Below are 27,282 nucleotides of genomic sequence, written 5' to 3'. Positions count from 1 at the left end.
TGAGCTCAATTAGGACATATCGACTGTACTTGGACCTGCATCAGATGATCCGGCCCTCTAATGGGTTCTTGGATTGTCAGACTAAGTTGTCTGAACCACAGCTCGGAAATCATCTGAAAAGTGAGAGATTTAACCGATGAATTCACCCAAGTTTTCAATTGTTTGAGGTGTTTTTTTTCTAAAGCTGGTGGTGTGGCTGGGTGCGGTTAGATGTGCTATCAGGGTGAGCCCATGTACCAGCTTCCTCCCCGCACGAGAACAGGGTAATTGGGAATGAGAAAGTACAGTTTATTTAGCTTCAGAAAATGTCACTTCACGGTGGACTATGAAGATCATACGTGATGTGCTAGGGGGCCCTGTTGTTTAGGGCTGCCCAAGGTCAGGCCTGGAATTTGATTTTTGCCCTTCTATATTCTAAGAAGTTAGTCTGTTATTATTTCATGGAATCTGGCCTGAGAAGTTTATTTCGTGGAATCTGGTAGAAGACTCAAGACTCCTGGGCCAGAGACAAAGGACTCTATTACTCACGGCACACATTTAAAATTAAAAAAATTATTTATCTGAAATTAATATTTAGCTATGCATCCTGTACTTTTATTTGCTGACGCTGGCGAATTCAGGCACAGCGCTTTTGCAAGCACATCACATTTAGCTTAGTTGGTGGTCAGGGCTGTGTTTCCACCACACATCCAGACAGGCTGGTGGGAGGGTGGGAGAGCCGTGGGGCAGGGGCAGCAGCGTTGGCAGATGACTGGGGCACTGAAGGCAGCCAGAGGCTCCTGGTGATCTGCTCAGGGCCTGCAGTAGGTTCTTCTAGCAGCCGTGGTGGAACCAAGGGCAGCTTGGCATCTGGCATATGCTGATGGGTCCAGGTCAGGGATTAAAGCAACTTCCAGATAATAGGGCAATAATTCTGTTCTGCTTCCCTAGCCTCCTCCCTTGCCCTTCTTCCTTTTGTCCTTCCAGCTCCTGCAACACATTAAAAACCAATTCCCTGCATTATATTCTCCTTTGGTTATTTCGAGTGATGTCTATTTTCCTGGCTAGACATTGACAGATACAGGTACAATGGCAAATCCTTGATTTATAAGCCTATGAATTGTGGTGCACTGCTCAGCATGTAATGGATGAATAAGAAATGCTTACTTGAAATGAGCTAAATTGTCGCTGGAGGTTCATAGGTACAGGCACAGGATAAAATTATCCTAAAATAAGTGAGAATCAGAGGCACTGGGGAAGGTTACAGGAAAACTTCTCTGAGCCAAGGATAAAAAATGTGGTGTTAGATAAGACATTTTGTAGAGCTCAGAGGAGACGGCGGTGGAAGATGGATTACTGAGCTGAAAAAGTTTATTTTATCTTCAGTGCACTTCTGTTCATGGCATTAATCATAGTATCTAAGTATTATTCTCATCTATAAATCTCAGATGATGAAATGAAATATAATATCACACTCACGGGTATTTTAGCAGTGTGAGCATAAAAGTAAAAATGGATATTCCATGGGCATTCATTCAACAATATTTATTACGTGTTACGTGCAAAGCACAGCACCTAGGTCTGTGTCACTAGTTTCGCGGTGACCTTCCTGATCCAGGGTAGCAGTGTAAATGTAAAGTCTGAGTTCATTCCCTTTGGAATCTATGAGCTGTGTTTCTCAGTCTCTGAAGCTTAACTTGTCAGAGCCGCCTGCATCTGGGAAATGGGTTGAGAAGACAAGAAGCCAGCTGCTCTTTCCACTGTTACTCAGCTTGCTAATAAATACTGCTCCTGTCTCAGGAGCTGCCAGAGGAAGGGTAGCCATTCCTCAAAGAGGGATTCTGGGAAAAAGTCTCCCTGAAACTGTAGCTGGAGTGTAGCTTCTGGAATATTTGGTGGATCCAAGTTGCCCAGTCTCTGATTTTAGGAATTTGTGATGCTGAGAGAGTCAAACTGGCTTTTCTAAGACCCATTTGTGGATTAACAGGCCCAAGAGCTCATGGTTTATCTGCAGAGTGGGCCCCATAAAGGCCAGCTGGATTCTCTTCTGGGAGTTCCTCTTGCCATGTGATGGCCTGCATCCACCATAGGGAGGCCTCACCACATGTGCCCTTGACCTTTACCCTCCCAGCCTCTAGAACCATGAACTTTTTTTTTTTGAATATATATATTTTATAGCTGTAGGTGGACACAGTACCTTCATTTTTATGTGGTGCTAAGGATGGAACCCAGGGCCTCATGCATGCTAGGTGAGCACACTACCACTGAGCCACAACCCAGCCCTAGAACCAAACTTTTATTCTTTATCAACTACCCATTCTGTGGTATTCGGTCTTAGCAATGGAAACAGAATAAGACAAACCTATTGGTTGAAAAAGCTTGAAAACCTGTTCATGACTGTAGGGGTCAGGGAATAGTAGCAATCCATGCAGAAAATTTAAAAATTAAAACAAGGTAACCTAATAATTGCAAATGTGTTTCATTAAACTTAGCGTGACCATTTCTTTGAATGGATGAATCCTCAAGGACCCGCCCTGTACAATGGCTTTTCTGCTGCTCCCTCCTTGGTGGAACCCGAGCCCACAGTCCTTCTGGAGAACTTAACTGAGGGCTCCTGATGAGATAGGAGGCCCCTTGGAGAGGCAGGGGTTTGATTCTGTAAGTAGAGGTGGCCCCCGCCAATGAGATGCTATTGACATCCACAGCTGCTGCCTTTTGGAAGGCGAGTAGCGGCTACGCACCTGTAGACACCAGTTCATTCCACCCCCAGGGCCTGCTGCCTTCCTCTTGTGCAGGAAGACTCCTGGGCCTTGACAGATGGAGGACAAGTCAGGGTGACAGAGCTGGGAAAGGGACTTTCTTTTCGAACTCCAAATCCTTATCTAACTTTTAACCAACGTCCCCCTCTTTGCTCCTGTGTGTAATCACATAGTCACAGAATCGCAGAGCTCCGCGTTGGAGGTTGGCTAGAGACCACCTAGTTCAGGGGGAGGCTTGACTCTGCTCCGAGACCTGGCAGTGGGGTTTCACAGGGTCCAGGACTCAGCTTTCCTATGGAGACATTCTCTGTAGCGCTTAAGCTTTGCAAAGATGCTATGGTACAGGGAGGGTTTAATTGCTTTCATTTTTCTTTTAAGAGCAAAGAACTTTCTAGGAAACACAGCAGCCTTTCAAAGGTCAAGGCTGAAGGTTGGTGGGAAGAGCGGGAGAGACTGATTTATAGGCGGTGGAATGGAAAACATGGCAGCAGAATGACAACCGGAGAACTGAAGTGACGTGGCTTGGCCGACTGTGCTCAGGCCTCTGTGGGAGCCTGGCTGGGGCTTAGGGGGACGGTCCAGCCACTCAGGAGGATCAAGACTGGCATTTGCCAGAATAGAAAAATTTGAAACCCAAGAGCACAGGAAACTGAGGACCTACTTATTCACCCAGTAACAGACATCTTCCAGCTCTCCTTAGGTGCCAGGTGCTATGTTAGATGCACAGGATGTGCCACGGTCCCCACCAGGCCACATGGAGCTCACATGACAGACAGGGGACAGACTTGGTCCAACACAGCTGGCCCTCCATATCTGCAGGTTCTACACACTTGTAGATTGAAAATACTATTTAAAAAGTTGTGTGTGCCAGAAATTCTGGCATTTGCTGGTAAATGGATAGAGTTAGAGAATATCATGCTAAGTCAAATAAGCCAAACCCCAAAAACCAAAGGTTGAATGTTTTCTCTGATATGCAGAAACTAATTCACAGTAAGGCAGGGGCAGGGGATAGGGAAGAATAGAGTTACTTTATATTAGGTAGAGGGGAGTGAAGGGAGGGAAAGGGGTGTGGGGGAAGGGATGATTAAAGTGAAGCAGACATTATTACCTCCTGTATGTGTATGGCTGAATGACCCATGTGATCCCGCAATATGTACAATCAGAAAAATGAGGGATTGTGCTCTATTTATGCATGATCTATCAAAATGTATAAATGCATTCTACCGTCACGTACAATTAGAACAAATAAAATTTAAAAGAAGTTGTGTGTGCATTGAACATGTACAGACCTCTTTCTTGTCACTGTGTGCTAAACAATACGGTATAATGATGCTTTATATCACACTTACATTGCCTTGTATATCATAAGTAGTCTAGAAATGTTTTGAAGTCCGTGGGAGCAGGTGTGCAGGCTTTATACAGACGCTACACCATTCTATCGGAGGGACTTGGGCATGCAGTGTATCTGAGGGCTGGGGGTATCCTGGAGCCAGTCCCCTGTAGGGCTCAGGGGACTTGATTAGGTATTTAATTGTATTTTAATAAGCATGGTCAGGAAGCATAGGATGCTCCAGCCCTGTCTATAAAGAGGACGTGACCTGGCCTTGGGGTCTGAGAAGAGGCTGAGATGGGGAGGCTGGGTGGGAAGAGGCTGGGCTGGTGTGAAGAGGAGGCGCTTTCCAGGCAGAGGCAGAAGGAGGGCTGGGAGCAGAAGAAAAAGAGAGGGTAGGACAGGGGTTCTGGATTTCATCCTGAGAATAATGAGAAGTCTTTGAAGGGTTTTAAGCAGAGGACATGATTGACTTGGCGGGAGGCCAGGGAGGGATTTGGGCCAAATGTTCGTTAGTAATGATTTCCTGTCACTTTCTTGGGCTTGTCTGTTTTGCGTAAATGGCTTAGAAATTCAGCAGGGATGGCGGTGGACAGAACAGAAGGGCTTCTGGAGGCCGCCCTGCCTCTCCATCGGAATCAGTCGATACCCTCGCTGCTGGGCCTAGGGGCAGAGTTCCTCCGGCTCCTGACAGTGGGGCCCAGGTGCTCTTGTCTGTGGAGCGTTCCCTCCGGAAGAGAGTAAGCACCTGTGGCAGGCGGTGCTGCAGAGGCGCATCGGTCCTAGGATCAGGGATGAGGCGGTTGGGCAAATGGCTTACCCAAAGGCGCTTTGCCGGCGGAGTGGGCAAGAGCTGCTGGGTGGAACAGGCACCCAAGTCAAGGGTCACAATGGACTCAGCTCAAATAGCCCAGCAGTGGGAGGCTTTTAAGGTTGGAGATGGCTGGGCGCTTATCACCCTTGTCTCTTTGTTCCTTTTTATCCTGTTCCTTAGCCCCACTGACAGATGGTGCTCCCAAGAAATCCCTGTAGGTGGGCACGACTGTGGGAAGGAGAGCTAAAAAATAGATGTCTGTGTTTCCAACCAGTCAGTGAAGGCTAACCAAGGGCCTGAACTCCAAGAGCAGCGCGGCCTTCCTGGGCGGCAGGACACAGACGGAGATGCTGGGTGGCCCCTGGGCCAGCAGCCGTGCGGAGGCTTGAGGGAGCCTGGGACTGCTCCCTACTCAGGTGTAGCTCACAGTGCTTCTGGCGTGTCTAAGCCCCTTACCGCACCTCCCTACGCACTCGATCCTATCATCACATCTTCATTTTAGAGATGGGGACACTGAGGCCAAACTTGGATCCTTGACTGCTGGGAGGCGTCAGAGCTGGGACTTGTGCTGAGCCAGCCAAAGGCTACCAGGTAACCTGTGCCTCTCTGAGAACGGGGCGTGGGGTGGGGCAGCTGTGTTGGAGAGTGGCTTCCCGAAGATGCAGCCTGTGTCGTTAGACAGCACCTGTGCTGAGGCTGGCTTTCAGGTACCAGGGACACAGGATCAAGTGCAAGACAGAGACTGAAAGTCCCATATTTGGAAGAGACAAGATAAGACATTCTCAGAAATGACCTTTGAGCTAGAAGGGCCACCGTTAATATTACTGAAAAATCTAAGGAAGTGCCACTGTTTCAAATAACCCGTTTATGAGAAAGGAGTTAGTTTCTCTGTTGATAGATACGCTGCGCCATTCTCAAAAACAGCAGCAACAACAACAAACTGGGTTCAGATTAACCCTTTACTGCACAACATCCCAAGCAACTCCTTTAGATTTGCTGACGGTCTGGAAAAAGAGCAGCCACACATTCTTCTCTTTCTCCTTTCCGTCTTCCGTCTGTTTCCTTCTCAGAGCAGCACTTGTGGCCAACTCTGATCGATGTCTGGCCCTGGAGCCTGCAGTCCTGAGCTCCCCCTGAGTATGGGATCTCAGCCAAACAGGCGAGCCAGTGCTTGTTTGGGAAGCTGATGCAGGGGTCACATCTGGTTCTGAAATCGCCTCTGTTTTCCAAATTCTGAGACCGGAAGGGAAGATGGGACTTTGGAAAAGTGTGACTCATGGGTGGCTAGGGCTGGCTGACCTCAACTTTAGAGGCACAGTTCTGGCCATGACAACCTGGTGCTGGCTGTCCAGGAGCAGCCTCCAGACCCAGGCACCTGGACGGCAGCTTCCACAGAGCGTGGTGGCACTGCGAGCCCATGACTTGCATTAGGGGAGGTAGGGAGACTCGCTCGGTGGAGCCTTGATCTCCTTTTGGAAGCGAGGTATTGCACTGATGCAGAAGTGAGTGTAAAATGTGGAATTTTATATGGTGGCGAGCCATTTTATATCTGGAGCACTTTCAATTAGTTCATTGAGATGGATGAGACAACTGAACATAACTAGAAATGGAAAGAAGTGAAGTAGCTTCTTGACTTGGTATTTATTTTGGGATAAATTTAATTCCAAGATTTCCAGGAGTAATGGAAAAACCCTCTGTAGAAGTTCTGAAGGCTGAACATCCATATGGATTTATAGAAACAGTAGCAAGGACTGGAAGACAGTCATTGGAATTTGCTGGAATAATTAGATATTTATGAAAAAAGAAAGGAAGGGCTTTAACCTTATGTCATACATCAAACTAAATTCCAGGTTGTCCTAAAGCATTAAAAATAACTCAGAAATACTTAAAAGAATGAGAAAAGTATACAAGGGGAAGGACAGGTGGTACTGAGGGGCAAATTCCCTTAGAGGTAGGTACACCTTACCAGCCGGAGTTGAACGAGGTGACGCTCTGCCTTCTGTAAACATTTGTCCCTCAGAGGGAACATTGAAAGCCAGGCTTTCTGTTGGTGACTTTGCTGTTTACAGTGGCCTCACATGTGTGTCAAGGTGCAGAAATGTGGCGATGTTCCTTACTGAGGAAAGATGCGTGCTGGATCTGCGTCACTCGGGTGTAAGGGTGATGCTGTGGGCGGTAGGTTCATGTGAATGAATCAACAATCTGTGTCGCCTTAAGGCAGAAACACAGGAAACAAAGCTGTCGCCAAAGTGCAGCAGCGTTGAGGTGAGACCCTTAAGAGACGATTAGATTCCTCGGATGCAGGAGAGGGTTCAGGGTGGGGTTAAGGATAGATTCTGAGCCCATGCCCTCTCCTCCTTGCTCCTCCTTCCCTCCCCACCCTGTCCTCCTGCCCTCTGCCACAGGATGGTGCAGTAAGACGGTCCTCACTAGGTACCAGTTCCTTGACATGGGTGTTGGGCTTCCTAGCTTCCAGAATTGTGAGAAATAAATTCTTTTCTTTATAAATTACCCAGCTCATGGTATTCTATGATAGCAAAGAAAACAGAACAAGAGACTTATGCATTCACTGGTTGATGCAAATATTGTGACTAGCGATTGGCAGGAAATGAATCCTGTGTTCCCCTAGCAGCCATGACTTGGTATTTGTAATGACTTTATAGAACATAAGTAACAGCAATAATGAGACTCGACTGTATGTTCTTCCTCCTACTTGGACAAACATGCCTTCAGAATGACCTGGCGGGCAGGATGAACTGACCGATCTGTGCAGGAGAGCTGGCCCCTGGCCTGCAGTTCACTGGCCCCTTTCTGCCGTGGGCACATTGTGCGCCTGTCTGGGCCGCAGTTCCAGGCTCCGCCCACAGCCCTGCGCAGCTCCTCTTGGCCACTGGCTGGGCTTAAGGTGGAGGGATGAGGAAAGGGGCCTACGCAGGCCCCAGAAGCAATCTTGGGGCCCTCTAGGCAGGACATTTGGGTCTCTGGAGCCTGGGACATGGTCTCAAGTGTGGGGCGACTGTTGGATCTTGTGAAGTTCTTGCATAACCCAAATGAACTTCCAAAGGTTGCAGCCCTGGACGGGGCCTCCCCTCACTCCACCTGAGGATTCTACTGTCCAGATAGTTTAATTCTAAGCAGTCAAGACAGCGGTGCTTGTCCAACAGGGTAATGTTCTTTCATTTTCTACTGACACTTCTCAGACGATTGTCGTACCAAGAGGCACGCAGGGACCTTGTCTCCCAGACCTGGGGCTCCTGTCTTTCCTGCCCTGCTCTAGTTTCCTCCCTCTGGTTGACAGCTCAGGCCTGCTGTGGGGACGCGAGGCCGTCCCTTCTAAATATGGACGTGCATTCCTCCACGCCTCCATGTTCCCCACAGTCACGGAGCGCTGAGCCTGGGAGGAGAACCCCTTCCTTCTCTTAGCAGATATTATCATAATGTGAGAGGGTCCCGTCCACCCTTAGAGGGGATAAAGAAACAGGAACGAAATCAGCTACCCTCCAACCAGCTAGCTAGGAGCAAGGGTCATGATTCTGGTGCTCATTTTCAAGTAATTAAAAAGAGTGTCACTGAGCTGAATTCTGGGAAGAGATTTGTTTTTCTTTTTTCTGGAAGCAATATTTACCATATGGAGAATATCAGCTTCTGATTTCAACTCGTTCAAGTCCTAAAAGAGCCACCTCGCAGCAAGTATGGAAGAGGCTGCAAAAGGAAGTAGGAACTTCCAAGTCTGGATGCTGGGCTTCGTCTCTCAGCGGCTTCTGCATGAAAAAGCCAGGAAGTCAGATCATATCAGCTCACTCCTGGGGCCCTGGGAATTTGTTTAAGGGCTACTTAATATAGCCGAGCACAGAAGGTGTGAAACTGATGATGCTCGCTTTGGGATCAGGGGACCAGTAGTGACAGCAACCATATGTCCAGGGGTGCTCTGAATTTCAGTATCCCGCCAAGTTTTAAAATACGTGCCCCAAGTTTAGGATGCGAGAGTTTTGCCCACTGTGGGTGGTGAGGGTACTTTTTGGAGGAAAGCACATGGAACATTTTATTAAGAGAGTTATCATTTTATTAAGAGCAGTAGATACTTTAAAATTCATGCTCTGATTTAGGGCAGCTTGACTATTTTGCATTGCGGCAGTCTCTCCTTCTCTGACAAGGAGCGAGGGTATCGGAGGGGGAGAAGCAGCATGAGGCCGGCATTCAGCAGCTGGGAAACCGAGCAAGCGCTTCATGGTTCTATGCCTCAGTTTCCTCATCTGTAGAAGGAGCACATTCTGGAGTTTAAAACCTGGCTGTGAAGGGTGGTTAGACAGTGCTCTAGTTTGGACCTGAGATGTCTCCCAAAGGCCCATGTGTAAAGGCTTAGTTTGGCCTGTCCTTGAAGGTATATTGGAACCCTGGCCCCTTCCTGTTTTTCTGTCTGATTCCTGGCTGCTGTGGTTGAACAGGCCTCCTTGCCACATGCTCCCTTCATGATGTGCTGTCCTGCTATCAGTCCAAAGCAACATGGCCAAGTGCCCATGGACTGAAACCTCTGAAATCATAAGCTGAAATAAACCTTTTCACCTTTTAAGTTGATTATCTAAGGTGTTTTGTCACAGTAATGGAAAGCTGACTAATAGAGAATATAGGTAAAGTACCTATCACGGAAAGGTGTTTGTGCCACTTCATGAATGCCCTGGTTGCTGTCTCTGCCCAGCCCTTGGCTCCACCTTTGGGAACTTCTTTACTCCAGGACCCCTTCTGTTTTAGTGTTTTGGAGGAATTCAGCCTCTCCACTTTGTTTTATCACTAGCTCTTTGAACTGTCCTGAATTCTACTTCTTGCCTGACCTTGGGTCCCTCTGCTCCCCTGCCCTGGTATGGCTTCCTGTGTGCCCTGTGTTAAAGAGACTGGGTCCTCACTCCTCATCTTTTCCTCCCTTCATCCCATGAAGGAATAGCTTAATCCGATTGGTGAATTTGGAACAAAATGAACTGGAAGGTTGAGTCTAAGGACTCCTTTCCTCCTTGGAGACTGAGGGAGCAACAGTTCTCTGCTGTTCTAGGCTGTGTCATTCTGGAGCAGGCTGCCCCGGCCCTTCTCCTTCCCCTTGCGTCCTGGTACTACACTGCGTACAGGGCAGCCCCTCATAATGACCATTTGCCCACAGACATGAGCTGTGTCCTTCACACTGAGCCTTGATTGGAGGAAAGCTGAGTATCTTAATTTCTGGAAGCATCATGGTTGAAAAATTGGTCCTTTGAAACTGAAATGCCTGGGTTCCTGATCCAGCTCTGCCACTTACCCCTGTGTAAATTTTGAAAGTTTCTAAGCTTGCTGAGCTTCAGTGTCTTTTTTATAAAAGGGGGAAAGTCACAGAACCTGCTTCATAGTTCCGTATGGAGCATTGGATGAGTTAGCGAAACTAAACCACCTGGCACGCTGCCTGTCCCTGGCCAGCTAAGCTTATGTAATGGGATTTATCAGTTTATTCAGACTGTGCTGAGGGAAGGTGGATGGTGGATCCTCGGCCCCTCAGAGACCCATTTCTGGGTCCCGTTCTCTTCTGGTCCTTCCTCCGTGGCTCTGTCTTGACACCCCACTCTCTTGGCTGTACTTCTCATGAATACTGGCTTCATTCACGTGTGTTCTTTTCCTAGTTTTGAAGTAGATCATTCTTTCTGCTGGAGTAGAGGGAGGGAAATAGAAATTAAGTACCTGTCACCTCCTCTCATCAGTTATGTCCCCATCCCCCAGGCTGTGGGCAGCAGTATTTTTCTCTGCTTCTTCCAGTGATCTTCCTGAACATTGGGTGGCTCTGGATTTTGACCTTCAGGAAATCGTTCTTGCAGGGGCAATTATTGCAGGTGCTAATTATCTTTGGTCCTGGGCCCTCCTTTTACCTTTAGAAGGCTGAGCCCTTTCATAGAGAGACCACCGTCCAACCCCAAGGGGCAGGTACTTTCTGTCTCACTCCCTCACTTAGGAAAGCTTTGTTGACTGGTTGCCATGGGCTCACTGCCCTTGGGAAGGTTAAGATAGCCACTGCCCCAGAATGTGCAGTTCAGCTGTGTTTAAGCCCTGCTCCAGCAGGTCCTGTGGGGTCACCAGGAGAGGGTGTGTGTGTGTGAGGGTGTCTGAGTAGTTGGGGTTCCACTCAGGTCTCTACCTCATTCAAAAAATGCTCTGTTTTTCTGTTTTGCATGTTGGACTTTTGAGTAACATTTCATCTACTGAAAGAATTGCACTGTTTAAAAAAGTTTGAAATATCGTTGACCTAATTTTTTCCAGTGAATTTATTCAGAATGGCTTTTTATAGTGGTTTGACCTTCCTGACTTGCATTTGGCCAACAGGGTGACAGAGCTAGCTGGCCAATGCGTTGGCAATGGTCACCATGGAGTCCAACAGCAGGGGCCTCTGAAGTTGCCCCTCAGTCAATGAGGTTCACCTTTTGTGTTTGAGAAAAACCTTTTGTGGTCAAGGTTAACACTGTTTGCAGTAATCAGTAAATAAGAGATATTTTTTGGGGAAGTACCATACACAAATTGACTCTAGAGGCAATCTCAAAAGAGTTCCAAAAATATTTAGGCAGTGACAACACTGTTGAAATAAGTTTAAAACCCTTAAAAATGCTAGAAACTCTAAAATAAGATCTCAAATTCATTTCGTAGGACTTATAATATCAAACTATAGCTTTCCAAAGGACAGAGAGGGGACTTGGCTTTACTGCAGTGTGTTTGTTAAAGCCAAGCCTCTGGGATCCAAGATGATGAAAGACTGACCAAATTGCTCAATTGCTGACCTATAAAAATGCACCTGGGCTGACCATTCAGGACATCTGACTCACTTTGCTTTTCAAAATATTTAAAAGAACCCCATATTTGCACTTGCATAGACTATTTCTGGAAAAGGTCTAGAATGCAAACTCCATGGGGCTGGTCCTCCTCCCCCACTTGTTCCTGGATGTGTCTTGAGAGGACGCCTGGGGTGGAACCGGTGCCTGACAGGTATGCATGGAATTAACGAGCTGCCAAGGTATGCGACTCGTTCGTTAGGTTTCAATTTATGAATTCTGGAGGGGCACAAGGAGAGTCGAATGCATTCCTCAAACCTTGACACTTTAGATTCAGGCAAGTCAGGTAGATAAATCCCGGTGGGCAGAATAGCTGAGCAGAGAAGCCAGGGACTTGGGAACACAGCTCTCCTGGGGATTAAGAAAAGTCATACTTCATTTCCCAGTTGGTGCTTGCCCTTCTAGGCCTAGTTCTTATAGAAGGGAACTGCAGGGTGGTGTGCGGTAGTATTGAGGAACAGAGAACACCCCCAAAGTAGTGCTTTGACTTAGTTTACCATGTGCATTTATTATTTTTGAAATAAGCATATGGATTAGAAGATGATAACGAGTGAAGAGTGAGCAGAGAGAGTAGGTTTTTCCTCCACCTACACAACAGAATGATTAGTTCTCACATTTTCTGTGGGAGGCAATTTATATTTGTACTTATAAACAGGAGTGATAATAATAATTGGCTGGCAGAATCATTTGTCATTAAGAGGCTCTTTGAAAAAACTGGTTTGTAGAGCCATCAAACACTCTGGTTAAAATTGAAATGTAAAGGGGCAGAATGATCACTCAAAAGCCTTTGAGTCTGAAACAGAGACAAGAAATTCAGTGCAGTTGGAATAAGCAGCCAGGGCTATGTATAATCTGAAGCAGGAGGGTCATAATGCCACACATATCTCAGAAAAGTGGCCCCCTGAGGAGTGGAGGTGGTTGGAAACTTTGCTCTTCTAGATGGTTTGTGCTCACATAAGTCAGTATTCTATTAACAACAGCTAACATTCATCCAATGCTTACTGTGAACCAAACAGGAATTCTTCACATGTATCAGTCTAATGGGGAAGCTCCGACTACCGTCCCATCGTACATGAGGAAATGAACACAGGTAGGTTTAGGTCACGTGCTGCTAAGGGACAGGACGGGATCAGTGGTGCACTGAGTTGGCTCACAGAGGCTCTTGGGAGCCAACCAGGCACATCTCTTTCCAATACCATGTTCAATGAATCATGTTGACAGCTTGAAATTGCCCATTGTGGGAGGATTTATATACCACAGGGACTGACAAATGCTGCACAGGTAGTTAGTTATCACCAAACAGAATTCAAACCCAGATGGTTTGACTCAGAAGCATTTTGGCAAAGATGCGTGTTTCAGAACCTAGTATTGGTGGTTGTATTGAGATTGTTTTATTTTGGGTGGGGCACTTTTATTTAGCTATTCTGGTTACTTGCAGCCAAATGCACCCTAATTGATTTCTATCATTTCCTTAACGGATTGTTGAGAAAATTGATTGAGATGATGCATCTGAACGCTCAATGCAGGGTTTACTTGACATGGCCCTGATGTCATTGTGGTCATCTATCTCAAGTTATTTCTCTATCTTCATGAGAACTAATGAGTGGCAAAACTACCCCATCCCGGGGTAGTCTATATCCAAAAGATAGAGAGATGAGTCCAAAGGGGAAGTCGTTAGGATAATGCGGTGACGTTAGTCTATAGCCACTAATGACAGTTCCTAGCTCCTTGAAAATAAGTCCTGAGAAACTGAAACCTTTTTTATACCATCGGATGCCCTCCATTGGCATCTGCTCTCCACTCTCCATCCTTTCTGGAGCATTGAGAAGTGAGGCCAGCGGAGCCTGCATTGTGACCAGCAGGTCATAAGTAGATGTGACACCATTTGGTAAAAACTAAATCAAAAAAGAGTGGAGGCGCTATCATTTGGCTTAGATGCTAAGGATGTAATGCTCCTTCCTCACCAGGAAGGAGATGCTCATTTTCATGGGTAGCTGAAATGAGATCCAGAAGAAAGCCTGCAAAATCAACAAGAAAAAGAAGCGACAACTGCCAAGTGCCCAGGGTATGTCAGGGGTTGCCCTGAACCTTTTACATGCATTGTCTTAGTTCATTGTCCCACCCACTCTCTGAGGGATGCACAGTGGTTGTTCCCATCATTGAAAAGATGAAATGAAGATTTTGAGATCTTGAAGAACTGACTTGAGATCCCACAGGAGGCAAATGGGTGAGTCTGGCGCCTGTCACAGCTCCCAGACAGTCTGACTCCAGGGTTCATGTTCCCAGCAGGACACCTGAATGCTGAGGAGTCCCTCTGAAGAAGTGGAGCTGAAGGAGTAGCCCTGGGGCTTCTGGGTTCTGAGACCACAGTCAGTCAAGAAGCGCTCTCTAGGAGCATGTTACCCATGACCTTTCTGACCATCGGCCCCTCTGACCTGCTGCCTTGGTGGGTCGTTTAATACAATCCTCCCTGAAAATATTCAACATTGCCATGTATCTGACTTTCGCTCCCGCCTTCTCCTGCTACCAGCCTCTAACCCTGATGACCAATTGTGTTCTGGTTCTTGGCTGTCTTGAATGCGGCCAACCTGTAGTCCACCTGCCCTATTTAACTGACCGAAGATGGCAACTCTCTTTGTCTCAAATGCTGGGTCCCTTTCTCAGCAGACACAGTAACGGCACGTCATGGCTGAAGCATGAGGATATTGCATGTCTGAAGAAAGAGCTTTAAAATATTTTATTAGAGAACATACATCAACATCAAACAACATTTAAATACAGGGCATCCATACGAATAAGGACAATATAAATGCTTATAATTTGAACAGTCACTTTATTAAACAAATAAAATAAATTCACTTTTAACTGTGGGCATGATCTGTATAGTTTTTCAATAACTTATTCAGTTGCTTTGGAATATGTACATTCGTTTTCTTCAAAAAGAAAAAAAAAAAAAAAAAGAACAGAAAGCCAACATGACCACCATGTCACATTATAAACAAATGAATCTGTAAAAATAGTGTGTAGAAAATTCCGGAACACTTAGCACATTCCAAGCATATCTGAGTCCTTTTAAAAGACATAAAATGTTTCAAAGCCATTTCGGACAGCCTGGGTGTAAGATATATGCCTTAATACAATTGGTGCAGTTAATTCAAGTAAAACAATTCACACATATGAACATATTAATCAGATGCAGGAGAGAATTCTCCCTTGTAAAGCACAGAGCACATACCAAACTCTCAGCATGATTCGGATTAATTCTTTTTTTTTTTTTTGTTCGTTTTTTGTTTTTTGTAATATAGAAGGAAAGGTAATGAGATTGTCAGCTGAACTGACCGAACACCAAGCCTGGAGCGGGTGGACATGGCTTACAAACACTGTGCAGCTAGACACTGTACCTCACAGGGATCTCACTTGTTACAGCAGTTGCAAAGGTTACGGGAAAACCATAGCATCTAAAATCAGCCAGCCAGCCCACAATTACTTCTCTGGCAAGGAGGAAAAGCGGTGTTTGCATTTTGAGCTCCTAAGGAGGATACAAGCAGAAAAACTGTTGCAGACCAGGAAGTGTTGCAGGGTCTGTGTTTAAATGGCATCAGCCTTATTTACTAAAATACGGTTTTAATTTCACAGGGAAAATGAACCTCCAATTTTGTCTTCCTTAGCCCCAGTAAATCAAGTCCTTCCTAATTGCTGTTGATGGCAGAGCACAGCTCTGAGTCTTCTGTGGCTGTGCCTCCCGCCCTCGGCTGCATTTGCATTGCAGTGAGCTGCCTGGCACCTCTGCTAATCATGAGCCCTGACTTAGCGTGAGCTGCTGACCTTGACCTTGGGAGGGCAGTGTGGAAGCCAGCCAGGGGGTACTTTGGGGATGCAATTTTCCTCTGCATTTTTTTGGTAGGACAAAACTCTTTATTTTGAAACACATTGCACAATGTTTTCTTGCTGCAAATCATTCCTTCACTTTTAATAATGCAGAATTGCCTGGTATTCAATTTTCTTGTTAAGACATCTGAATGGTGTGGTTGCTCTTACGGATTAATATGCTTGAGCAAATGTTTATTTGCATGAAGAGAAAGAAGTAGCTTTTCTTCTTTTCTTTTCTCATTCAGTCACCCACTGCAGTGCTGCGCTAAACCTTAGGAACAGAGAATCAGCCAACTGGAAAACCAAGGCCTTTCCATTTTCAGCCAGGCCAAACATGGTGGCTCTGTCAGGAAAGTCCTGTGCTCACCACGTACAGGCTCACCCAGTGAGCTCTCCCTCAGCTTCAAAGGAGTGCTAAGGAAAGCTGGCGAATCTGCCTGCAAGTATCAGGGACTGGCCGCCATGATCAGCAAGGCTGATTTCTTCACGCGTGGTGAACAGAGGGAGGGGCAACCCCAGCAAGTGCCTGAGATTCACCAGCCCCAGGGCCTTGACATGGATGTGTTCCTTCTGTGCTAGGAACAACTTCTGCTCCCCACTCAGTTTTGTCCTTCAGGAGGCCACTAAAGTGTACCGTTTGTAAGAAGCCTAACTCTGAGGCTGGGGGGTGCCTTCCTCCAGGCCCCGTAACTCTGCATGGATATGGACCCACATGCTTGCGATGCTCTCCTGCACTTGTTGGCTTACCTGTGCTCACCATGGACTGCACGGGCTTTGACGCAAGGACTGTGTCTCCACCCTTGTTAATCTCCAGGCCCTGGCACATGGCAGGTCTGCACTGAGGGTTACAGGCTGGGTAAGTGACTGAGAGAGCATCCATATGCAATGGCAGCTACTTTGGGAGAAGGTGGTTTTGTTTTGTGGTGTGGCTTCTACTTCTAAGGATGTGCGAGTATCTGAGAAACACTAAGGATACTGGAGCATCTAAATCCTAAGAATATAGCAGGGGGAGTTCTGCTAAGCTGCTTCCCCCAACGAGGCCATTGTCCCAGCACGGACATCAGTCATTGATTTGATCTAGAGTCCCATGAAAACTCGACAGAGCATTTGTAGATCAAGACCCAGCAGCTCCTGGGGAGCATTCTAAAGCCCAGAGGGAGCAGAATGAAGGCAGGGTTGCACCCCTGTCGTGAGGGAGGAAGGACGGAATTCAGGGACAGGAGCTGACTTCGCGTCATGGGGGTATGCCCTCTTACAAAACGACGTGGGCTGACCCTCAAACGATCATATTCTACTTTTAATATACCAAGCATCATGCATCAATTATGGTCAAAATTTTAACCATGTTTTAGAATGAGAATTCTTATTCCAAACCCGAAGTACCCGGCTCTACATGTTCAGACCTGGAAGAGGTGGCTCCTCTAGATTGAAGCTGTGCCCCTGTCCCCTTAGGCAGGCTGCTCACGTGCTGTTCCCTGTGACATATTGCTCTAGCCTTTTTTCCTCCAGCACCGAAAAAACTGCACTCTTCATTTTAATTTAGGCCAACACTGATCCCTTCGCTCTTGCCACAACTTAGCAGCTGCTTCTTAAAACCCAGAGGACCAAAATAGCCACGGACTGTGTTTATCCAAAGCAGGGCTGGGCCAAGAACCCCACCCTGAAAGTGACTTTCCTTTCTGTTTAAAGCAAGTTTGAAGATCTGAGTCACAAGAGACCATCTGGCAGGGAGATGCTGGCAAGTCCCTGCTGAAGACAGCCTCTGGGTGCAGGGGACTGCCCCATCAGACCTGGTGGTGCTGGGCTGAGCTCACAGCGTGGACTTTGCTGCTAAACCACCTGCAGATCTTTCAAGGTTCCACAGCGATGCCTGGACCTGAGCGGCGGGTCTGAAATCAGAACTGAGATTGCTCCCGCGCTCCCCGGACAGGGGCCCAATTCCCATAAAATCTCAACTCCCTCTGTTCATGACTGGGGAACAACTGTTTTGTCTTGTAAACATTCACTTCTGACAGTTGCCAGGAAATGCTCAGCCCTGTCTCCTTAGACAATTCTAAACCCAAGCTTTGTGTCAAATCCTGTCCCTTCTTCCAGAGGTCAAAATGACTCCCCTTTCCCATAAGGTCAGTTATATAAACTCACACCCTCACCTTTTATAGAATGCTGCGTTTTATGCAGCATCTTTCACAGGACAGCCACGCTCACATAAAACACTTCCTAATGCCAAGTAAGTGGCAGGTGGGAGAAAGATTATAAATGCCAGGCCTGGTCCCTTGTTCTGGTGTCTGTAATCCTGAGTTTGGTGGAAAGCTTCAAAGTAGTGCCAGGAGTCTGATTTAAAAAAAAATAAAAAATCCAAGGAGGACTATTTCCAACTCAAAGAAAATAGCATGGGAGGAGGCGGTGGGTAACTGAGAATCCGGTGCTTAGTACCCTGAGCTGGGCACGTAGCATCCCAGCTTGGCACATGGTTGCTTAGTGACTTCCCACCTAGTTGAAGAGGAATGAGTGTCTTCAGTGAGCGAGAATCAAGCTGAAGTGGAAGAGCCGAGGAAGCGGGAGAGAGAGACTCAGCTTCTCTGTTCCTGCACCTAGTTTTTCAGCACTTGGAGATACAGGGAAGCTGTACGGTAATCATCTTGGGTAGACAGCAACCAGGAAGGGGAATGCGGACCCCGAGAGAGTGCTTCGGGTGTGTGTTGGGGGCCTGCTGCAATTTCACAGGTTTTATGGGTGCATGAGTCACCTCCCTGCAAGCCACTTCACCTGCATCCCCATTTCACAGATGAGAACACAGGGCCACAGGCATCGAATGACTTGTTCAGAGTCACTCAGAGATGCAGACTGCACTGAAGGCAGGTCTGGGACCCCCTGGGTCCGCAGCCCTTCCCACAGCGCTGCTCTCAAGATCCTTCTAGTTCCCCTCCTGTGATGGGCTCTGGGGTGGGCAGGACGGTCAGCTTCCACAGTGGAGAGATCACACAAGGAGAGCCCGGGGGAGGGGCAGGCAAGTGCCACTTCTCCCAGTCTGCTCTGTCTGACTCCCTACAGATTTCCCTGCCTTCCTCGCCTCATGCCCGCGTCATGGAGCTGGGTCTCTGGGGGCATACTCCTTTGGTAACCGGGCTGTAAGATCTGGCACCTCACCATCTCAAAGTGTTCTAAGGGCTTGGCACACAGCAGGTGCTCCAAGAAGATAGTTTCTATGATCCGAACCTTATCTCTGCACGATCCCTCGGAGGCGCATGTGAGGGAGTAAAGGATTTCCACTGTTGGCAGCGTGGGTTACGTCTGTGTGGAAATGCTAAGAAAGTGGACTGTTGGGACTGGCCACCCCCAGAGACAAGGAAAATGGCTTTCCTTCCCATCTGATGAAGAAAGCAAGTGCTTTCGTCTGGGCCCCCAGGGCTGAAGCGAAACTCCTGTGGCCCTCGTCAGTTCTCAGCCGAAGTTTAGGAATTGGGATTGTGAGACATGTTTGGTATGTCAACTGCTGCAAGTGGAGGGGACAGCATGCAAGGGACTTCCCTTTTTAATTCAATTATTTCCTAATCGATGTTTCCCTCTTAAAAAAAAGTCTGTAGAAAACTGGCAATAAATTGTTACTCAAATACTTGTAATGCTTGCATGTTTTGCTCATAAAAATACTGTCTAGCATATTTTTTAAAATAGCTTTCTCGTTGGTTGGAATTTGGGCATCCTTATTCGTGAATCGAAGCTGCTCCTTCCCCTACCATTCGTCAATGTCACCTCGGCCTCTGCTCTTTACCACCACTGTCATCTCGGGTATGACACAGGCCCCCGGGGGAGGGAAGACATGTGGGGGAAAGCCCCCGCCCCGATGTTCAGCGTTTGACGACCGGGCCCCCCAGCTGTGCAGCCTTCAATGACTGAATTTCACAGCGAAAGCTAAGGCCAGATTGGGCAAAAGGAATGCAGACCCCGGTGGGGAGGAAGACCATTTGTTAAGAAGTGGATCCATCAATGAGCTGTCGCTACAGGCATGCCATTCTGCGTCTGGATGGCGTCTGGCTTGAATGCACAGAATTCTTCCGCGGGCCCTGCCTTTCCATGTGACTTTCCGCTCCCTAATGTGTAGATTGAGCCGAAGCTGATGAATGGCGTTGCTCTGGCAACAAGGGTGCCTCATTGTCGTTGATATTGTGGGACGAGGATCACTTGCAATCTGAGAGTCCCCTGGGACGGGATGGGGGAGGGGAATCAAAGCAGCCCCGGTGGTCCCTTGGGCAGACCGCGTGCCAGGAGGTGCCATGTGTCAGCGTCCTGAGTCTTCCTAATGAGGATAAATGCTCTGTGCTGCTCAGCGGGAACCAGGGCAGAGGAGAAAATCTCCTTCTACGGCTGTCATGGTGCAGCCCTGCGGGTGACAGATTTGTCTACAGCAGGGCTCAGCTGGCTTGACCAAACAGGAATAAGAATTTCACAAGAGAGGCCAGGTGCTACGGGACCCTGCGTTCAAAACCAATGGAGGCTGAGGCAGTAGGGTGGGAGGTGGTCTCCAGAAGGTCTCAGTTAGACTGAGTTTCACCAGGAGAGCTGCCCCCAGCCTCCATCCCAGGGTGGCACAGCCTCCTGTCCTCTTGGGTTATGACACTGAGCAGAGGAAATTGCCTGAAAGCTGCCTGCAGGTTCTTGGGGACCCATTTTCCAAGCCAATTCTGAAGTAGGGCAGGTGCCATTGACAAACCCTCAATCCCCCTGTGACTGGGAAGGGCCTGGGGTCACCACAGGGCTCCGGAACGTCCTCACTGATCCAGATCCCAGGACTGGGACTGCTGTTGGTCCTTGACTCCACTTGCTCTGCCTCCCCTTGCCCTCAGGGTCTGGGGTCTGCACATTCAGAGATGGGGCTCTGCTTTCCTGGGTGCAGATATCCCTGGGGTGACCACAGGTCCCCCTGACTTGAGGTGGCTGTTGGCCTGTGAGTCTCCATTGCTGTGCCCTTCCCCTTAATTAGGATCACACTGTAACTTTTCTTTCTTATTTTTTTGGTACCAGGGATTGAGAGTGGCTTCACCACTGAGCCACACCCCCAGCCCTTTTTATATATTTTATTTAGAGACAGGGTCTCACTAAGTTGCTGAGACTGGCTTTGAACTTAGGATCCTCCTGCCTCAGCCTCTCAAGCCACAGGGATTAAAGGTGTGTGCCACTATGACCGCCTTCACTGTAACTTTTCAGAAACTCCAGGATCTTCAGTCTTTTTCCTGAGCTTTCCTAGGCATTTCCAAGTCCCTGTGGTCCTGGTCTCCAGCCCTGGTCAACCCTTCTCTCTCCTTGCCTACCTGGGACTTGGGTCTCAGGCCTATTAAATGACGTGACTGTTCACGCTACTAGGAGTTTTCATCAAGTTGAATAGACAGAACCTATATAAGCACAGTGTATACAATTTATATTTTAAAGTACTTTAAATAGATGTGGATTTTAAAAATAAAGTGCACAATTAGTTGCCAAATACATTATATAGAGAATTTGGTATAAGAACTTGGGGAGGGGGTTCAGAAAGGGCTGTATTTGACCTTTTGATTTGGGAAAAGAATTATGGATACTTTTTGTTGTTGTTGTTATGGGAAGAAAGCAGAGCACAGAGGGTTCAGACGGGCTGAATTTAATGCTTCCCAAATTCCTATTGAAATCCTAACCCCTCACCCCCATTACCTCACACTGGAACTGTGTTTGAAAACAGGGTCTTTAAAGAGGTCATGAAGGTGCATCCTAATGTAATGTGCCTGGGCTTCTGATAAGAAGAGGAAGTTAGGACACAGACGTGTACATGCACAGACCACATAAGACAGGAGCAGAGACCACCTTCGATGCCTTGACCTTGGACTTTGATGCCTTGACCTTGGACTTCCAGCCCCCGCCCCCCCAGCAGTAGGACAGGGGATATGTGGTTGAAGCCAGATAATGACAACCTGGTGCTGTGTAATGACACCCTGGGCAGGGTGGGAGGGGACTGCAGAAGCATGGAGCAGAGGCAGCAAAAGCCAGAGCAAGTTGGTAGGAGGAGAACTTTTTCTTCAAGCGGAAAGGTTCTCAGTGCAAGGAGAGGGTGAGTGAAGAAATCTCAGTCACAGATGGGCTGGTGGGGGCAGGGTCAAGGAGCAGAGCCCAGAAGAGAACACCCTCTGCCCAGCTGACCGTTTTGCCGAGGGTGTGCCTCCCGAAGGGTTCGTCATTGCCCAGGGCTAACAGGGAGCCAGGTGTACTTTATGGGATTAATTCAGGCCTGCAGGCCCCAGGGAAAGTCAAACAGAAAAGAAACAACACAGGCAAGAGACCAAAGATGAAGAGCAAGAGGACAGAAAGTGACTTTGCAAGACAGAAGGTGACTTTGCAAGGCTCAGTAAAGTCGTCTGAACCGTCAGAGTGAGAGGCGACCACTGGCAAAGGAAGAGATGCCCATCTTGGGAGTGTGGTTGGAAATGCCAGGAACCACTCTGAGCGCCAGCTCTTTTCTAAAACGTGGCTGCACAGTGTTGGCACTCTTCACTTGGAACGAGCAGTGTAAGGACAGAGAGACTGCGACGTAAGGAGAGGGTGGAAGTCTTTGAGGACCGGGGCCTTGAGAACATCCTCACCTTTGTGGCCAGGCCCCCTGCCCGGGGCAGGGAGGCTGCAGGGGCCAGAGTTCACTGAGTCAAGGCTGTTGCTCAGGGAAGCCCCACACTGTCACCCAGTATAAGATGCCATAGAAATGGTACCCATTGCAGCGAGGGTACCTACCCCAGCATCTTACATTGCTTGTAAGGTTAGCAAGAAGTAGGGAGTGGAGTTATGGAGATGGAGGACGGGACCAGGAAAGGAGATTGAAAAAGGCAAGGATCAAGAGCAGGGGACGGGGGAAGAGGGACATGGCCAGTGGTGTCCACCCAGACATTCCTTTTTGTGCTCAAGGTAGGCAGTGGTGTCATTATTAAAAGGGCCTCAATATTTCCAGGTCCTTCTCCAGCAGCTCTGCACCCACTGCCAGTCCACGCCTCACCCCAGAGCCCATCCGAGGAGTCTCCTCTCTCAACTCTGGGGACACCTTGCCCGGGGCCATGAGTACCCAGCCTTATTTCCAGTCGGGAATGTCTTTCTGCCCCTCAGCACCCACCAGGCCTGGAGAGGGAGCAGGAGGGGCAGGGAGTCCCTGCGGCACAGACCTCGCTCAGAACTGTGGCTTTGGTGCCTGGGAAGGTCAACTACATTTCCCTGTGGCAGCACCATGTCCATTCTAGTTAGGGAACCCCGCGCTGACAGGAAGAGGAAAACTGGGAAGAGAGAGGAGGAGAGGAAACCCTCCTCCTGCTTGTCCCTTGGGAGATGCCCTCTGTTCATGCCCCATGACTCTTAGTGAGCTCCAGGCAGGGCTTGCAAATGCCTGGTACAGGAGGCTCTCCAAGGAGCCAAGTGTGGCCCCAAAAGACTTCTGGGGACCCCTCCCTCAGCAGGGCCCAAGGGCATGGGTGGAATTTGAGGTCAGCCTTGCCGCGTGGCCTGGAGCTGTCTGAGTCAGGCCACGCGGGGAGGGCTGAGCCGGCCACGGACTCCCCGGGCTCCTGCTCACCTGCCCGTTCTGCGGCTGCAGGGATGGAGTGCAGCGAGTTTCACCTCTGCTTCTGACCCCTGCTCAGAAAGCCACCCTGGGACATGAACTTGTCACTTTGTCTAGCAACTCATGCAGGTTGGGAACACTGATTTAGCTAAGTGGAGATATGTTGATGACATGTTTAAAACGCTGACACCCCAAACCATTGTTTCTCATTGTTTGCACTGAGCTGTACCCTATGATGGTCATAGGCACAAATCATGCCCCATGGGCTAAATCTGGCCCACACCTTTCTTTTTTCCAAGCTAAGAATGGTTCTAAATTTGTGTGTGTGTGTGGTGCCGGGGATTGAACCCACGGCCTTGGGCGTGCGAGGCAAGCACTTGGTTCTACATTTTTAAAGGATGATCTCCCTTCTCCACCAAAAGTCCCAAACAGAGAAATATGTGTGATAGAGAACATAAAGCCCGTAATGCCTAAACCATTTACTGTCTAGCCATTTACAGAAAAAGCTTGCCAAGTCTTGGTGAACATTAAATAGTTTTTTATTTTGGTTCATCTGGAAACAGCCCTCCCCTCCCCCATGTAGAACAATGCCTCTTGGAAAAACATTCTTGACTTCTAAGCAGGTGAACTTGGACCCACCCAGATCATAAGCTGGGAACGGTTTGTGCCTCTCTGTGGTTTTCATGCCAAGTGCAGTGCCTGGCACAGGGAGGTAGCTTGCTGCTGACGATCAGTGTCCACAGTGACTGGCAGTAGGAGTGTTCCCACAACTCCCTTTGGGACTTTTGTGTTCCTGAGGACCTTACGGTGATAGTCACTGCTGACTGTGCCTTACTTGCCACCCCACTGAGCAAACTAAGAGCCTCCTGCCTCCCTATTTCCTTAGCCCCGTGGTGTCCTATCTAGGGAGAAGGAACAGGATTACACGTGCCTGTCTGTTAGCCACGGAGAGAAACATGGACAGACCTGCACTTGAGCCCTGGGATGATTCCGTGCCGCCCAATGCTGGCAGGAGAGAAGGTGTGACACAACTGGAAGTACCGGTGAGAGACGAAGGAGCAAAACATGGAAGTTAGAGGGTGGCAGACCTCGGGGACATTGAGGATGGAAAAAGGAGTTGGAGGCTGAATATGCGGGTATTGGAAGAAATCCCTCGACTCACTGCCCCATTTCTTCATGCGCCACGTGAAGCCCTGGCTTCTCTTTCTGCCACGGGAATGTCCTGAGATGAGAGAATCCACTTGGACAAACATAAAGCAAAGTCGTGGATGGAGATGTGAAACTCACATCGGGATTTTTGGTCTTCACTTCTTCTCTTTAACATTCAAATGTGCCTGCTGTATTCAGGTTGTTTCATAGGCCTGGGCCCGCATCATATTTTTCTCTAAATACAGTGTAAATCTGCTTTCAGATTTTTTACCCTAATGAAGTCTGTAGTTTTCATAGTCTGGCAAAAATTATTTCTAGCTTCTAATGTGGCCACATTGAATATGATATGGAAGTGAGATAATGTAGTAACTCCTGAGCCACATGAAAAGGAAAGGGAATTATTTTGCTTTTGAAATGAATAAGCTTCCAGCCTTCGGGCAACTCCTTGCTTCTCAGTTGCAGCAAAGCATTGCTAAACCCCTTCCCCCTCCGCCTTCCCACCAGCCCACAGCCTTTCCTGTGGGCGGCAGAACCCATAATCCAAGCTGCGGTAGCAAAGAAGAAATGACATTTTCCTGCCTACAGCCAATGGGGCCGTTCCCAGCCCACTCACAGGACATTTGGGTCTGGGGGCAAGAATAAGACTGTGCCAATGGCAATCTTGGCAAGGGGCCAGCATCCTCTGCTGCCATCCTAACTGGCTTTCCTGACCCAGCTCCGTAATGGTCATCTCCACTCACTCATCTCGCAGGGACTTGGAAGGGCCAGAGGCCACTGCTGCCATTGCTTTTGGAAGATGGTGGACTCAGCCCTGCTCCACAGCTTAGATTGTAGACACGGAGCAGGTGCAAACAGTGTTCCAACTGGGTTCGACGGGAGCTGTGTACAGGTGGTCTCATGGTTAAAAGTCCTAGTAGTGTAAAAGAGATCACAGTGACCAGTGAGTATAGCTCGGATGTCTCCAATATGCCACTCTGTCTTTCTTCTAGTCACCCTGGCTTTTTCTAGGAGAGTTTGCCTTCCACCTGCTCGACTTCCCCTGTTGGCCACATTCCCCTGCTTTGTTGATGAACAGAGCTCTTGTCCTTAACTATGTCAACTAATGTTCACCTAAAGAGCTGGTGTCTTTCTGGCAGGAGGACCTGAGCAGATCTAGCCTCAGAAGCAACTGAGACTGTTTGTCCAGCTGTGACTAAGTAGCTGTGATTAAAGGATGAACAATTACCTGCCCAAGCAAACAGTTCCTGAAATGTTCTCACCCCCAGGCCAAGACAAGAAACGGACTGAGCTAGAAGATCTACGTGATGGTTCACGTGGCAGGAAGGAGGGCCCAAGATGCTTGGAGTGTACAGCTTTCACGTGGGAAAGAAAATCCAGAAGCACGGGCTGCCGTCTCGTAAGGAGCATTGCTGCCGACTGTGCCTCCAAGATGGCCTGGGACTCTGGCTACCACTCTGAACCCTGCTCTCACAGTGGCATCCACGAATGTCACATGTTCAACACACTCTGCCAATCCTGGTGGAAAACCTATCATCCCTTCCCTTTTTTCCAACTCAAAAGTAAATAAATAAATAAATCAAGTTGAAATACGCATGAGTGAGCGATGGATTGGTTTGCATTCATTTTTCAAAAAGATCTACTTTCTGAGTGTTCATATGAATCATGACTGGTAACCAATAACTCAGACACACCTCCCAGTGGGTGTCCTGGCTACCACTGTGTTTTCTGTTCTTGGCCAAAGCAGCCTCTTTTGAATTCTCTCGTGTGCACATCTTCTTCCAGTTTGGTATAATTTCCCCTTCTTGCAAGGCCTTAACAACATTCTAGGTCAATAACCCTAAAAATGTGCTGGGGTCTGATAGAATTGTAGATACCAATCTTCTGATGATCTGCTCTTAGCTGCATTGGAGATTTTGTAGCATACTTGGCAAGATTAATATGTAGTCAATCCCAAGGAAACACAACATTTTAAAGTGTGAGGATGGTTTGGTACCCTCAGCATACCCTCACGGCGAATGAAGCAGGGATGCTACGGGAAAAGTGTGTGCTTAGAGTCAGGGACACCCAGCTTCAAAAGTCATGGTTCCTCCTCGGGCTGGGGCAAGTCCTTAACCTCCCTCAACCAATGGAGTTTCATCTCTAAAATAAGAACTGCAGAGTTGCTAGTGGCTTAGAGCCAATGATTCCCGACACATAGTAGGACCTAAGAGGAATCTTTGAGAGAACAGTTATTTACCCAGATACTACTGTCTTCCATGAATGGACCAATCCAAGTAGGTGGTGAGAGAGTTAGAAGACTTAATATTTTGGAGAGTGGGGGATACACCAAGTGATCACGGGCAGAAGCAGTCCCCGGTGAGACATGAGAGAGACGGAAGGAAGAAAATCAGGGTGAGTAAGATGCTCTTTTGAAACCCTTGCAATAGTCTGGGGACATTTCTGAACAAGGAACTTCAAGGACCCTTTCAACACATGCAATTCGATTTGCAGAATCAAGGCCGATCTCGCCTCTCCCGTGCCACATGGATTTTTGCGATGGGACGATCCCAGAGCAGCTGCTTTTTATAACACATTGGAGAAAACATTGTAACCACTGTTGCTCTGGGTAAATTCTTCCCACTCCAAATAGAAACAGTAAACATGTGAGTATAAATATGACAATCATTTGTTTAGCTGTAACAATTTTAGATAATTTTTGGCATGCTTGAAAGTACAGATATTTTTGTGGATGAGTAAAACATAACTCAATTTGTGTATTGTTTAGCCCAGTTGTTACTAAGTTTTGGGTGACATTACCAATTTCTTGTAAAATTGGCATGTTTATACCAGATATCATGCTACGGGGAAAGAAAAAAAATAAAACAAGGGAAAAGTTTGCCTCTTCAGAGAGAGGTGTGCTGGAGAACAGTGTAGCAGACAATTATTTATGGATGACTTTTCATGGATATGATTGTCATGGTTACTATCTGATGGTCAAAAGATTTCCT

General features: G+C 47.8%; 1 protein-coding gene across 3 annotated transcripts in view; it reads right to left on the bottom strand.

Annotated features, from left to right (window-relative positions):
* Positions 1-527: 527 nt before the first annotated feature.
* ADRA1A (adrenoceptor alpha 1A) overlaps positions 528-27,282 on the bottom strand; it is a 119,673-nt gene continuing 92,918 nt past the window's right edge. For 2 of the 3 annotated variants that reach the window (XM_079143128.1, XM_079143130.1), the window contains exon 4: positions 18,600-25,205. Coding sequence is in view for 2 of the 3 variants with exons in the window: in XM_079143130.1 (XP_078999256.1) it covers positions 25,197-25,205 (9 nt within the window). In the remaining variant the exon portion in view is untranslated. Of the gene's footprint in view, positions 970-18,599; positions 25,206-27,282 lie in introns of those variants that run through there. The other variant, XM_079143129.1, reaches the window with a different exon arrangement.

The sequence above is a fragment of the Sciurus vulgaris genome (genome assembly GCF_902686455.1).
Source record: "Sciurus vulgaris genome assembly, chromosome: 5".
NCBI lineage: Eukaryota > Metazoa > Chordata > Mammalia > Rodentia > Sciuridae > Sciurus > Sciurus vulgaris.
The sequence above is the reverse complement of the archived record's forward strand: the minus strand, read 5'-3'. Positions and strand labels throughout refer to the sequence as shown.